The 15,708-nt window shown below is 33.8% G+C and overlaps 1 protein-coding gene across 1 annotated transcript in view; it reads left to right on the top strand.

The window, feature by feature from the left end:
• NBEA (neurobeachin) overlaps nt 1-15,708 on the top strand; it is a 466,212-nt gene that overhangs the window by 168,732 nt on the left and 281,772 nt on the right. Inside the window, exon 31 of the mRNA XM_042868525.1 lies at nt 6,619-7,057. Coding sequence (XP_042724459.1) covers nt 6,619-7,057 — 439 coding nt within the window. The remainder of the gene's footprint in view (nt 1-6,618; nt 7,058-15,708) is intronic.

Below are 15,708 nucleotides of genomic sequence, written 5' to 3' on the forward strand. Positions count from 1 at the left end.
GTTTTTTTTGTGCTGATGTTTTGATATTTTTTTTTTATCTAAAAACAACAAAAAAAAAACAAATTATAAAAAAAAAAAAAAAAAAAAAAAAAAAACATTACAAAAATTTGATGTTATCACTTATATTCAGGAATGTTTTGGAAATAAAAACATTGTAACGGTTCAGTTCACCTTGTATCATATTGCGTGGAGAAAAACAGTATGTGGCTTATCACAGTACTTTATCAAAAATGGATTGGCTTTTCGTCTCCCTTGATACTACTGTCTATTTTTCCCCAAAGCTCTGAAATGAACAGATTTTTAAAGGTGTGTGCTGTGGATGGACTGAAAGCTATTGATTTTTTTTTATTTATTCCTGATAGAAGCAGAAATTGCTTTTTCATCTGGGGAGAGTAAAGCAGCAAATTTTCCTGATCTTTTTGGTGTACAGTACCCTGAGTACTGTGTTTGCTACATCATAATTTGTATTTCTAGCGTTGTAGCATGTAGATTTTCAGCCTATTTTTAATCTAATTGTTTTGCAGAAGGATAGCAGTCTAACTGCACAATATAGCACTGAACTATTTTACACTGCTTCTCAAAATACCCTTTGCCTCCATAACATCCTGATAAAATTTGTTGCTCAAGCTTCCACAAAATCATAGAATCATAGATTCTATAGATAAATAGAATAGATAGAAAATCTAGCTGTACATATGCATGTACATGTGGGACATGGATGATAGTCATGTGAATGGTAAAGTTGAACTGTATTGAGTTTCTGCATCCAATTCAAGAATATTTATTGCTTGCCTGTTTATAAAAAATATATCCCACCTATTTATCTATTACTACATCATGAATGACTTATGGCATCAGAATATAGAATTGCACTTACATTTCATTATTAATTGATTGATCACTGCATACACATGAAGCAGTTGTAATTTTTTTTTGTGATCAATTAACAGTAATATTTTGATTTGTATGTACAGAGTACAGATGTTTTAAAAGTTCTTTAATTTCTTTCAAAGCAGTTCTTATAATAATGTTTTTTGTATAAGCTTCATCATATGTTGATATTTGGAAAATATTTTGTGCTTAACTGTTTTTCTGCCTGGATAATGTAAATTGTGTGACACATTGCTTTTTTTTAATTTGTTTTGCAAGGAATGTCCAAACAAAAATATTTACTTGTAGTTGATTAGAAATATAGGCAACTACAAACTCATCTTTTTTTTAATTTAAAAATTGTCATAAAGAGGAAAAGCAAAAGTGGGCAGGAGGTAGAGGCCTGTGATGACCAACACACTGAGAATCACACCACATCAGCTTTGTCTCTGCCATGCAGAGTCTTTGTGACTGACTTTCCAACCTTGATTTCCCAATCCTATCTTTCTCCATTTTTCTCCCATTTGAGCCTTTCTGTTCTGCAAATGTGTTCTGCAAAATAAAATTTACTGATTCTCAGATAACCTTGCCTCAGAAATAACAGAATCCCATTAATTCCGTTACTGAGATGAGGCCAGTTTTGTTCGTTAATGCATAATTATTGAATGAAAAGTAATACTCTCTGGGCTGCTGAAGTGAATGTACATTGTGTGGTTGGGCAAGAACCAACATGACTATGTAGGGTTGTTTTGTTTTCCTATGTCCTATTGTAACTTCCATATAGAAATAGAAATGCCATTAGGACCAAAGTTACTGAGTGAATATATAGCAGCTTGGAATACTAATGTTTCTTCTAGTGTGATTCTTCTCACTGTTGTGCCTCAGCTTCTGACTGACTGTATTTCCATTTAGTTTCAAATCAAATCCTTACTACTCTTTGATTCTGTCCTCATATTTAGTTCTTCATTTCTGTATAATTGTGCCACCTCTCCTGTGCAAAAACTAGTAGATCAGTGTTTCTAGGAAGAAGATTTTCATATTTCTTTATAGCCAAGTGTTTGGCCATTGATTAGTTGACTCTGCCACTTCTGAAGGAAGCTGTAATATCATGGCCTTGATGGCCTGAAAGTGTCTTCAGCCTGCAGCATATGCCCCCTGAAAATTTGTAGAATACTGAGGAGGAGCATTTGAAATGCACCTAATAAGGTAATTATCAGTGCCATAAAAGATGTACAGAGAACAGTGCATACATTTTCTAGTACATGTGCAGACTGGAAGGCGGTAACAACTCTTATTCCTGAATTGCCCCCACAGCTTCCATTAGCAAATGTTGCTACATTGCTTGCATTAGACAAATGATGACAGCGATAGTGCAGCTTTCATATACATTACTTCTTGAGTTGGAAAGTAATGTATTCAGCCATAGTGTAAGCAGTTAAAGATTTTCTTTTTTTTTTTTTTTTTTCATCTTATTTGTGTGTAGGATGGTTTTTTTTAAGTCAAGAAAGAAAAAAAGGCCATAGGAATATGTACACAATTTCTCCATTTTTAAGTAAAGATTCAAACCAGAATGTTTTGTGTTGTTGATTTTTTTATAGTGGCAAAATGTTATGTGTTTGCCATCAACACGAAATGTCTCCTTATTGTGGAATAAACGGAGTAGGTTTTGCATTGTTCAGGCATTTAGAGGCAGTGAAATAACTGTTTAGCTATCTCAGATAGTTAAAACAATTGCAATACACTTCATAAATCACAAGCAAACAAGATATTTTAGGCAAGGAGTGTGACGGATGAGACTGACAGATATACAATATGTCATTTAGTTACCTTAAGCCCATATTTTTCCCATAATGTAGTAGATGAACTCATTAGTTACAATGAAAAACAGTAAGGAGAAGGCATCTGGTTTTCAACAGCGTGTTTCTGACAGGGTTAAGATCACTAGATCTAGTAATGTTTCTGCTTTGTCTACTGACACGGCCTAGTGCTGCACAAAACTGATGAGGTTTGCTGAAAATTTCCAAGCTTACTGTCAGAATGCTCTAACATCAACAGATGTAACCAGTTACGTTTTTGTTTCTCTTCATGTTTAAAATTATCAGTTTGCTAAGTTGCTTTGAGTTTTTTGGATTTTTTTATGAACGCGTAAGCATTGGAGGTTTAAGATTTCTAATGCATAACAACATGAACTACTGATTCCTTAGTCCTGAATTCTGAAAGTTACAGGAGTGCTATCCCAAATTATAAATGAAGAATAAAACGTATCTGCATTGCTGCAAATCAGATTTGTTGTTTTCTGTGACCCATCCTCAAGAGCTTAGAATTTACCTACAGTAATGCAGATGATTATGATGATATGCATTTTTAGACAGATTTTTCTGAATCACAAAAACTACTTTGCAACAATACTTATTTGAGAAAAAATATGAATCAGTTCTATCCGTTCTGAATTTTATTTTGTTTTGATTTACAAAAAGTAAATTTGACATTTTGAACCTGTAGGATGCTTGCTGATGTTTTGAAAATTGAGTTAATGCACTGGATTTATGCAGTTTTCTCAGATTGCTGTTCATAGTGAGTTTGCACTTCATCTAACTTAAATTATATTTCTGGAATTTGCCTCCAAAAAAGTATTTGAATAACTACTGCTATGTACACTTCCAGCATTATTCTGGCCAGACTGCATCAGCCGAGCTTTTTTTTAAAATATTTTTTTACTGCAATAATATGTTGCTTTTTTTTTTCGTCCAAGAATGGATCTGCATGGTGGCACTTCATCTTTCTGAAATAGGGCAGTGCGTACAGTATTCCATAATGAAACTACCAAAGTCTTCTCTAGTGCCATTAATACTGAGCTGTTTTAGGAATTACTTTTTTCAGCAAAGTTTGGAATCATGTTTGCCTTTTCCTTGACAGTGTGGTATTGATAATGAATAATTACCCAGTGATTGATGTGTCCAGGCCCTTCTTATCAGTCATATTTTGTGACACTCTAGCTTTGCTGTAATTTACTTCTTTGGCTGTATTTTGTTTGACAATAAATACTAAGAAAGCTCTTAGTTTAGCGTTTTGGCGTTCTACTCCATTACTATATTTTTCTCCAAAATAAATCCTGAAATCTTGCTTACTGTTGAACTTTTGTAGTTATCCAGATCTTTTTTCCCCACCGTTTCATAACAGGAAAAAACATGTTTGGTATTCTCCGGTCATGTGTTGCTGTGTCCACTTACATGTCTGGCAAAAAATACTTGCAATTACATCACTAATTTCATAAACTGCTTTTTAAAAAATTGGTTTGGAGTCAATTAATTCCCACAGTTTTGATACATTTAAATTTTACTTCTGGTTTTGTTGGAACATTTGAATTTCCAGAAGACTTCCATGAGCTTTACTGCCTTTGGTTTTGTGTTGGACATCACTGACCTTAATGAAAATTGAGGGTAAATGTACCCTAACTCTGCCATATAATGTACCTTCATTTATGTATAGTCTTCTTTAATTATATAACAGCGGAACCTTATTTTATTTAGAACCTTATATAGATTACAATATACCTTCATTTCACTTTCAGCAGTTTTTTCTTCCTGTTACTATTGGACTTGAATAATTAGCAGAGAAAGCTGTATTACCTTTTTTGTTATATATATTTTTTCCCTTGTAAGTTTCTTTTAGGCCCAATTCATGTGTTTAATTTTTCAGCTGTGCTTTAAGCAATTATAATATTTTCTTTGGGGCTTTTGTAATCTGAATCTTTTTCTCAAGGAGTCAAAACATTTTGCTCCCTAAAGCTACAGACACTGTTTTTACATTCTTTATTAGCAATAACAGCTTCAAGCTGTTCAAATCGGAGTCTGAATTATCATAAAGTAGCCACAACTTCATATACAATGCCATGGCTCCTGTAATTATAACCAAGCATTTGTAAGCTGTGGGTTCTGTCCTGGCCTTTTGGCGTTTTATGTAGCTGTCTCCCCAAGCAGGTAGAATATTCAGCACAGAGGTGCAATTCCTGCTTAAATAGGGCAGCAGTCATCTGCTACAATCAGTCCTACTCTTTGGTTCTCTGTTGGTTCAAACGTGTTGTCTTTAGATGGGTGAAGTATAAAGAGACAAACAAGCAGAAAATTCATTAGGCTCATGCTGTGGATCAGATGTCCCTCTGTGCCAAATATGGGCAGTACTAAGTAGTATTGGATTTTTTACTTCCTGACCAGCAGATGCTAAGTGCATCAAATGCAGCTCATAAATCCTGTTTCTACTTCCTGCCTCGGAAAACAAGGCACATGTCTGTTTGGTAAGAAGTGTTTAAGTCTATTAGGAGCAAGAGAAGGAGGAAGTGGCTTCAGCTTTTATGGCTGTTAAAAGAAAACAATATACCATATAATGGGCCATTATGCTTTGTATTTTTAAAAGCTATTGTTTTCTATCTGTATTTGTTTGTCAACACTTGTAAGTATGATTCATTTTACAGTAGAATTTGTTACAAACACATACGTAATCTTACATGGAAGATTTTTTTCTGGGTATGTGCACACACAGACACATATGTCCTGGTGGTAAATACGTAGATTTTTTACAGCTGATTGTATTACAGAATTAGTAATTAGCTATATGCTTGTTATTAAAGCTATATTATTGACGGATATTTTGTTTGAAATAATTAGGTAGGCAAAGTTTAATCTCTGTATGTTTCTAAAATATTTCCAAAATATCTAAACTAACTGTCTTTAAACCATCCCCTCAAAAAGTGTACATCCTTCATACACCAGCGAGCTGCATTTTCTTATCAGTGCAACTGACTCAATGAAAATAATGTAGTTTGAAATTTTTTAAGTGATTTTGAATGCAAGTTTATTAAAAAGAAAAGACAAATGTGCAGTTTAATCACTTTTGCTAACGTTCCTCTGATTATATAAAATTATTCTTATCTAATGAAGTTTTTGTCTGTTTCACTGCAATAATAAATAGAGGTATGCCTTCTCAGTTACAAGATGTTGTAAAGTCCATTTCAATCTGGATATGTTCCAAACTCAGCAGATTTCACTTTCCCGTCTTCCCATCTCTATGAAGCTGAGCTTATTTTGTTCTTAAAATTTGCCAGAATTTTGCCTTTTGTAGTGAAGGGAGTTATTTTAAAAATGAATAATAGCATCTTTTTTTTTCTTATTATTCATGTACAAATAAATTTAATGTAAATTTAATGAATTTAATGCATTTAATGTAAATCCACGTGTGTAAAATGTGTATAACGTGCATTTTAAACAAAAGGACAAAGCAAACTAAATATCCAGCAGTTTTCTTTTGAATACAAGCTTAAGATTTGCTGTCAGCCATACATATCCTATGTTTTTGTAGTAATCCTGAAGCATAAGTGGTTACATTTTTCTTTAACAGTAACCTCACAAGTGATACCTGTATGCAGTTTCTATCAGTTATGATTTGTAATGTTGTTATTCCTGTTATTCCTGACAGTATTCTGGTATTTGATTACTGTATGAGTTGTGGGCTGTAATATCAAAATATAACTGAGCTTGTACTTTGGGCTCTCCCTTACAAGTCTTTATATATGCAAAAGAGGTGTTCAAACCAAAATGTTTTGTATGCAGAATGAGTATTCAGGCTTAAATTACTAATATTTGTAGGCTTTCTAATAGAAATTTCTGTATTACAAAGCTTCCTAATTATATTTCTAGGAAAAAAAAAATAAAAAGTAACTAAATATTATTCAAAATCTCTATTTCACTGCAGAGACACCAACTGCGTTTCCAGAAAACATCAAAGATAAAGAAACACCAACACCAGTTGAAGATATTCAGCTGGAAAGCTCTATTCCTCATACAGATTCAGGAATTGGTGAAGAACAGATGCCTAATATTTTGAATGGAACAGACTTGGAGACCAGCACAGGCCCTGATGCTATGAGTGAACTGTTGTCTACTCTGTCTTCAGAAGTGAAGAAATCTCAGGAGAGCTTAACTGAAAGCCCCAGTGAAATCTTGAAAACCTCATCATCGATATCCAGTATCAGCCAAAGCAAAGGCATCAATGTCAAGGAAATACTGAAAAGTCTCGTGGCAGCCCCAGTTGAAATTGCAGAATGTGGTCCGGATCCAATCCCTTACCCTGATCCTGCTCTGAAGAGAGAAGCTCAGGCTATTCTTCCCATGCAGTTTCATTCATTTGACAGGTATATGGCTGCATTCATTATTTTATATTGATTGAATTTGAAGAATTTTTCAAACATTGTTATTCTGCTATTGTTTTAAATTTGTCTGTTAAAAATTGCTGTATTACTTCACCTTTTCTTTTTCAGCAAATTATACTGCATAGAACAGACAAAAGTGATTCACCTTGGTTTCCTCTGACAGCAGTGAATATAACTCCAAATTAATAGTAAAAGAAGCCCGTTTTATAGAAATATTATTACAGTTAAATCTTTTATTTTTCTTTTAAAACAACATTTTAGTGAATAGGGAGAGTAGTATCTGCTGATACAGAACAAATTGGTTAAATATTTTTTCGAAGGCTTAAATCCTGGATCCATCACTTCTTTCCTAGCACTGAGATACTTCAGCCATGGCAAATGATTTGTATAGTTGTAGTGGAAACCAGACTTATGTCTTTAAAAAGGAAATAAGCTGAAATCTAAGATATATAAGATATAAATCTAAGATATATGTATATATAAGATATATACTGACTAGTTGAACATTTACACACAGAATTCTTTTTTCTTGCTTTTTGGGCTGTAGATTCCAAACTTCTAATGGAAATAATTTACATTAAATATCCAGCCCATCTCAGTTATCACAGTTTCATTTCAGGGTAAGATGTGCAACTGACAACATTCTTCTAGGAGAAGCGTAGCCTGCTTTATTGTGGGATCAACCTTAAGCCCTGCAAAGATTTAACTTGTGCTGATGTGATTAAATTTTCTGATATAACAAGATTCCTGCAGTTTCTTTGTAAAACCTTTTTCTTTTTCTTTTCTTTTTTTTTTTTTTTTTAATTCTGAACAGAAAATAGGAGGAGTTAAAGATACAAAATATATCTCGAACCTTACAGGACAGTTGTTAAAACATCAGTTCCTCCTGTAGCAAAAATAAATAAAATTCTAAAGGAAAGGAAAACTGAAACAATTGAACAGCCATGTTATGATTTATAAGAAAAAAAAAAAAATCCATCTGCATTTACAGAAGACCTACAAAAATGTCAGAATTGTTTTCATTAAAGTCTTAAAAAATAACAATATATAATCAATGTTTCCAGCATAAACAATAAAGTGCAAGAAGATGCATGAGAACTTTGGAACAAAAGTGAAGCACTTTTTCATCATGAACTGCATAGAAAAGCTGATGACTTTTGTCTATATGTATAGATTAGTACAGAGGCTGCTTTTCCAAAATAATTCAATAAACAATCAACATCTGTTGTTACAAAGAAGATTGGATTGAGTTAGGAACAGTGCAATGTGCCCTACTTGCAATGAATATCACCCTTTCTGATGTTATTTTAGCTCTTATAGCCATTTCAGAGAAAGCTTACATAGCAAGTGCTTCATTAAGAGGATATTTCTTGTTCATCAGTGTGCCAGTGTTAATTTTAGACTGACTTCTGTGTGAAGTGAAAAATATTTTTTCCCCTCTGATCAGGAATCTTTTCTTTCATCCTATGTGAGGAACCATCATATTCCAAAATTTCAGAAATGTCTTTCTGTACATTAAGAAGTAAAGAAATTTATGGTGAATGCAGAATTAAAAGCGCATAACTGTAAGAACAAAAAAAGTTTATTTACTGGAACCTATTCAGATAATTTCTACTTTGGTTAATCAAAAAAATACTCCATTCAGATTTTTATTATTAATTCACAAGATGATAGAAACCTAAATTAACATGGCATATTAGCTTATCAGATGTCTTCGTAGCCTTTAGAGGGAACTTAACATCAAAATGATTGGAATGATGAGTTTAAATTCATGAAGTACAGCTTTATTAAAAAGCATTAAATACTACATAGAGAGGATTGCATTAGGTTGACTATAACCTCTATTTTTGCACAAATGGAAATTAGATTCTTCTTGAAACAAGGACCATCATTATAGATGTTCAAAAATAATTCTGTAGAACTATGGAATTGTTTGAGACGTGCTGTATGGCTAGAGTTTACACATTTTAACAGACACCTCATACTTAATAGGTTCATTTGGGACTTAGAAGCTTTGGGGTTTTTTTTCACTGCTTGCTTTCTTTGATTCTTCTTATCTGTTCTCTTATCTTGCTGACCAAGTTGTGATTCTGTTATTACCTGTACAAGGCGTACAGCTTTATTTGCATATTGGTAGTAGTGTATGTTGTGCCACATCAGCCTTTGGTATTACTTCTTCAGAAAAGAAAAAAAAAAAAAAAGTAGTTGTTAAAGCTGAGAAAAAAGAAGACCATTGTATTAACTTTGTTAGAACATTTTTTTCTCTTTAATAGGACATGTTGCTGTCTGATTTTGTTGAGTGAGATAGATCATATAATTTATTATAGCCTACAACTGTGAAGAAAACATTGGAAGGTTAGGGCAAGTCCCACAGACTCAAGGAGCCTTGCATTCTTACCTCCACAATTAAAGGGATATTACTAAACAGCTGGTATTGTCATAAAAACACTAGTGTTCTTAGCCTACAGGACATCAACTTGCTGTTTGGATCTCATGGCTACATCCCTGAATGCTGACCATTGTTTATACATCGTTATCAGTGTGCTTTGCTCGTGGTTTCAAAGTACTTACACTGATTTTGTGGTAATCTGTAGAGGTAAAAGATAGGTGATTTTTTTTGCTTTTCTTTACAAAGTTACAAAGGAGAATCAGATTGAGATCCCTACCCTGAAATTTTCTATGGGGAATGTGAAACAAATGTTGCTCAATAATATTTAATTATATTGTTCAGATTTAATTAAAATATGACCTAAGAAATCATTACGACTTTTAGCTTGTGATGATTTATGATTTTTTTTCTGTGGTCTCTACTATTCTAATCAGCACTGAAAAAAAAAGAAAAAAAGTTAAAGGTTAGTTGCTTGTCAGTGCATTTTCATGTAAATAGAATTGTGTTTACTGTTATAAACTAATAATCAAAGTAATGCACACTGCATATTTTTTAGAAGCTAGCGCTATGTCTTTAGACCATAGGTTCTGTTGCAGTAGTTTATGCAGCTTTTGGTACTTGACTGAACCTTGTGGCCACTGGTCATGTTTATCCTCTCTGGGGAGAATCATGAGCAATAGAGTGTATTATTTTGACACATTTTATTTGTTTCAGTTCAGCTTTTTTGTTGGCTTTTATAAAGTACACACAGTCATTTTGTATTTATCAGCAAATCAAGATTGCAGAAATGCATTTTTCACTTTAATCAAAAGGCATTCCTAGTGATTTTTATTATTATTACTCATTTTTGCTTACATTTGGATGGCTGTGTCTTAGAAGAGTTGCAGTAATAAATAATTACTAAAAAATGAAGAGCATCTTTGTTGTTTTAGAGGCTTTCTTCAGCTATAATTGCTCATTTCACGTGTAGGTAAATAACACATGAAGCAAACTCCAATAAATAGCATTCAAGTTAAGAATTCTATTTTATCATTTAATATGCTGCATTTTGCTCTGCACGTTCTTGCAGTTGCACGCTGCTAATATGTTCACAGAAGTCACTGTCTAACATGCTGCAGTGCATTCTTAGAATTTGTGCAGTTATAAATGAAACATAAAAGCAGAAAATGTGTCCAACATGTTTTATCGAGCGGGACTTCTGTGCAGTTAATGTATGCAGCCGTTCAAGCACTATCGAATGTAAATGATGAGGTGATATTGATGAAAGGAGGGGATTGAGGTCTCAGGGGGCGCTGATGACGGATTGAACAGAAGCGGCCTTGCCCCGAACGTAACTCAAGTCTGTCGTCTTCACTGCTCAAAGCCATAATGGGAGGTGGCAGTCTGAAATGAGTTGCCACGGCAAAGAGTATTATTTTTGAAATGCTTTCACACAAATCACTAGGCCCTGCATACAACTTAGTTTCATGCTTTAATGTCATCAGGAGGCACAAATTGGTGTGTCTAATTGTTTGCCACCTGCCAGCAAAATGAGCTGCCAGCCAGCCAGACGGGTTTGATTGTCTGTCAGTGATTCAATAGATTGAGAGTGACAACATCAAAAATTTCACTTCAAACTCTGGAGCTCTGAGCTGCTTTTCAGAGACCTCTTCCCCACAAGTGCTTCTGGACAACTGCATTTTTCAATTAGTTTTCAATATATTGCTGCCTTCTGCCTCATCTGTCTTAAGGTAGCTGTAATTACATTATGAGCTATATAAACAGATTTCTGGGGCACGTGAGCCCAGATTCTCAAAGTTATGACATGTCTTTTAACGTCAAACTGAATTCCTTGAAAACGGCATCCAGGATGACATTTTTAGAAGCAAACACAAAAGGGTTATTGCACCTAGATTTGCAACTAATGGAGTATAACTCACCAATAATTCCTTTGTGCATTCTCATCTTCTACCTGACAAAAGTTAGTATCTGTTGTTGATTTTAGGGTTTGGGGATTTTCTTGGGTTTTAGTCAATTTGAATTTGTCCCACTAGAAAACTCAAATCACTAACATTTGTGAATTTATTTCTAATTCTATCCTGGACTGCATTCTAAAGTTTATACTTTTTTTCCCATTCTACTTATTTTCTAGTAGAGAGCTGTTAGAACAAAGCTGTTTTTGAAACTGAGAGTGCTCCTGGTTGTAACAATGGTTTATTATTCTTTCAAACTGAGATAATTTATATGTATTTTCTGTAGTTAGCGGAAATATTCCAATAGAAATAAGCTGAAAACATTGAGTTCCTGGAAGTGAGAACAGTTATTTTTCTCCCTGTTAAATACGTTGTTCACCTTTAATCATGACATTATCACTTTCTAAATTGGAATATTATGGAGTTTTATAGTTTAAATGCTCAGTAAATTCTTTAAATCCACATCTTAAAATATTTTGAAGGACCCACTTTTGAAGTATTTTGACTTTGTTTTTGTTTTTTAGTTGGTTTTTGGTTTTCTGTAGAAAGTCCTTGGGCTTAAAGGTATTTATATGAGAGAAAAGGTGGACATTTTGTGAAACTCAGTCAGGATACATGTCAGATAGCATGAAGGAAAAGGTATTTTAAGATTGCATTTAAATCAATAATTATGTTTATTATATTTAGACTGTATTTGAAAGTATTACTCAGAGTCTCTGTGTTTTGGTAGTATATATGTGTATGTATAAATTTTACTGATCAACAGAATGGGAAAAAGACAACAACTGTGCGAAAAGTAGGAGGAGGAGGAAAAATATTCCTTTTTATGGTAAATGCTTGAGAGATCTTCACTCTATATTTCCCAAAGTAGCAGTTAAAATACATCAAAAAGAATGGGAATTATGGTTTCAGATCCTGTTAGACAAAGAAGGGAGCTGAAGTTGCATTGTCTGTATTCCTGGACAGTGTCATAGCCTCTGCTGTACTAAATAAAATGGAGGAAAATGTGGGAGGGCTCCTCCATCCCAGCTGTTCATTTAGAACAGCTTTTCCTTCCTTCATCCTATATTATTAATAGGTTCTGGTTAAGAGAAATTTGGTATACTAATCCTTGATTGTTTTTCATCAAGCTGTTATCATGTTCCTTTTGTTGTCATTTAGCAGTCTATGCTCAAATTGCTCTTTAAAAATTCATCCTATAACCTGTATGATGTACATCTTTTCATATTCAGTGCATGAAGCTTTAGCTATAATTTATCTGAAGTTTATATTTTGTTTATCAGGAGAAGCCAGCATCTTTTTACTCTATGCTATGATTCAGTATATATGCAGCTGAAAATTATGCTGGAGTTCTGTCTTGTTTATTTTTTTACCTGCATAGGCCCATATAAAATAGATGTTAAATTTATATTGACTTCTAGAGAACTGAAGCTTTTTAGTGCTTGATTTTGTGATCTTTTTTTACATCATAGATACATGATTAGATACTTTCCCCAATCATGGCCATCTCATAATATTTGCTAATAGTTTTTTTTGTTATTCAGTGATTTTTCTGGCATTTAATATATGACATTTTACCTTACGCTCTATTCATATTCTTCAAATTCATTACATTTGCAATATTTCCAGTTTCTTTATTCAGCCATGAGCATTCATCTTTCTTGATAGCTTTTTATCTCTTACAGTTTTTCCTTGTTTCTTGTCAGTATATTTTCTTATTTTAGAGGCTTCAGTTAATTTATCCTAAATGCAGGGGAGGTACAAGGGACTGTGAATTTCACTGGAGGTGAACACTGAAACTCCTTCTTGATCTGAGAATAAAAAATCACAGGCCTTCATTTCATTGTTCTAAAACCACTCCTGAGATGGTTCACTTCCTTTATTTAGAAGAAAAGCACATTTTCTTTAATAGGCTAGAAACATATTATATGGTTTGAAGTTTGGAAGTTTTGATGAATACATTATATAGAATAATTTAAAAATCAACAACTGGACATTCAACACTAAGACTTTACTTGCACAAGCCTCAAAGATTATATAGTTCTGTGATTCTTCTACATCTTCAATATGCTCACATTTCCTTATCCAGTTTTTCTTCTCCATGACTGTTGACTCCGAGTTACATCTTTCCTTCTCAATTTCAGATGAATCTATCCTAATGCAATCAGCCTAATAGGAGGTTGTCAAAAGTAGGATTCAAAATGTGGTATTAATACATGCTAAAAAATGTCACAGATTCAAACCATAGTCTGAGGCTGAAAACAGGCTGAGTAATGAACAATCAACAGTATACACTATTCGTAATATACTGAACACTATTTGTATAGGTATGGAGAATGCAGCTGAGGGCTCCATCCAACCTGGCCTTGAGCACCTCCAGGGATAAGGCACCCACAGCCTCTCTGGGCAGCTGTGCCACCGACTAAAGAATCTTCCTAACATCTAATCTAAATCTACTTTCTTTCTCTTTAAAAACATTATCCCTTGTCCTATCACTACCTTCCCTGACAAAGAATTTTTCCCTATCTTTCTTGTAGGACCCCTCTAGCTACTGAAAGGCTACAATAAGGTCTCCTGGAATCTTCTGTTCTTCAGGCTGAAAAACCCAAACTCTCTTAGCTTGAGAGAAATCCTCCTGCTTTCTGCTGTGGGGAAAGGAGAGTAGGGACAAGAATATTAATTCAGCCTTAAGAGGTTTCACGTATCCTAGAAGAGTGTACAGCAATTCTAGTTTAGTTGCTGCTACTCAGCTACATAGTACAAGACATCCAATATTGGAGGCTTATGTCTGACCTCTATACTGACCAGAGTGATTAAGATGAAGGGCCTTTGGATTTCAAAATGGACAAGAGATTCAGAATGTGGAGAAGAATAAGAGCAAGAAAATATACTGCTGTACAAACTGATTTGTCTGTCACCAGCACTGAGTAGCTAAAATTTTAAGGAAAGCTTACTTGAGAGCATTTTTTGTTTTGTTTTGTTTTTGTTTTTTTCCAGTTCAACACGTTAACCGTGTAATTTTCTATCTAAACATTTCGTGTGAATTAGTAAGCTGCAGACGAATTCTGGAGCCATTTGCTGAAGTTGCTTAATAAACTACATGGGTGATGTGCAAGGTTAGACCAGCACTCATGTTAAATATTATGTGAATTATGATTACTTCAGATCTAGACTTGGAATTTGAAAAAGACACTTAGAGCAACAGAATATTCATTAGTAAGCCCATTTCTTTTTAGAATTGCAGACTACCTGATGAACTGAAAATTAGTTGCTACAGTCAATTGCTACTAATCCTTTCCTGACTAACTCATTGATGAACATTTGGGACTGGAATTATGTGCTGCAGAAAATTGTGAACAATTTTGGAATGAAGTCTGAAATATATCGTGTAAAACATTGTCTAAAAAGAAATGTCAGAATATTTTCTTCTAGTCCTTAGATTTCTGTTTCTTCATGAGAAAAATATCTGAATGTCTGCCAGAGTTGCATGTAAGGCATCTATCCATAAATTTCTTTTCTTCCATTCATATTATCTTCAGGTAAATAACTATGCATCTTTCATAAAGCTGCTTTGGTTTGATTTGCCTTCTGCTTTCACCCTGTAGGCCATTGGAGTGATTTGATTGGCTAAAAGAATGTTGTTTTGTTTTGAACTTGAAAGCAATCAGTCGTTCTATTTCACTTTTCTTGCTCTGTTGCTACTTTGATTGTTTTGCACATTTTTTTGTTCATTCTACTGTGTTGTTCATATGTCTACTTAGTCTCCTTCATCTGCATGTCATTCTGTATATTCACTTGCTTTGTCTTGTTTTATTAGTAGGAATGAGACATTTTGACAAGATTACCATGTATGACATGTCAGAAAAATGCATTTTCTTTCAGCTAGGTTGATCATGTCTCACTGATATTACATACTCTTATGGCAGAAATGTTTCTCACGATGTTCCTTCATAATTTTAAATTAAATAACACCTGACCTGTCTTCATATCCTGATTCATACCTGAAAAGAACGTGAACCACATGTAGAACATCAGTACTTGTTGAACATGGGGAAGACTGTCCCTTTTTTGCAAAGGGAGCTGATTTTCAGTCTTAATTTACACTCTTAATAAAATAGTATCCTAAACCTTACCTGGAGGCCGGTCTCTTGTGTCTCAGGAATGAAGTTGATATATGCAGTCCTTGCTTTGCAGTGTAGGTAATCTTTGGGATGCTGTGAAAAACCAATTAACTCTTTGAAGTTAAGGAGAGAGATTTTGAATTTGGCTTCATATTTTTTGGAAAGTTAGTA

Source organism: Lagopus leucura, unplaced genomic scaffold (assembly GCF_019238085.1).
Source record: "Lagopus leucura isolate 7727_CA_CO unplaced genomic scaffold, USGS_WTPT01 Super-Scaffold_100001, whole genome shotgun sequence".
Taxonomy (NCBI): domain Eukaryota; kingdom Metazoa; phylum Chordata; class Aves; order Galliformes; family Phasianidae; genus Lagopus; species Lagopus leucura.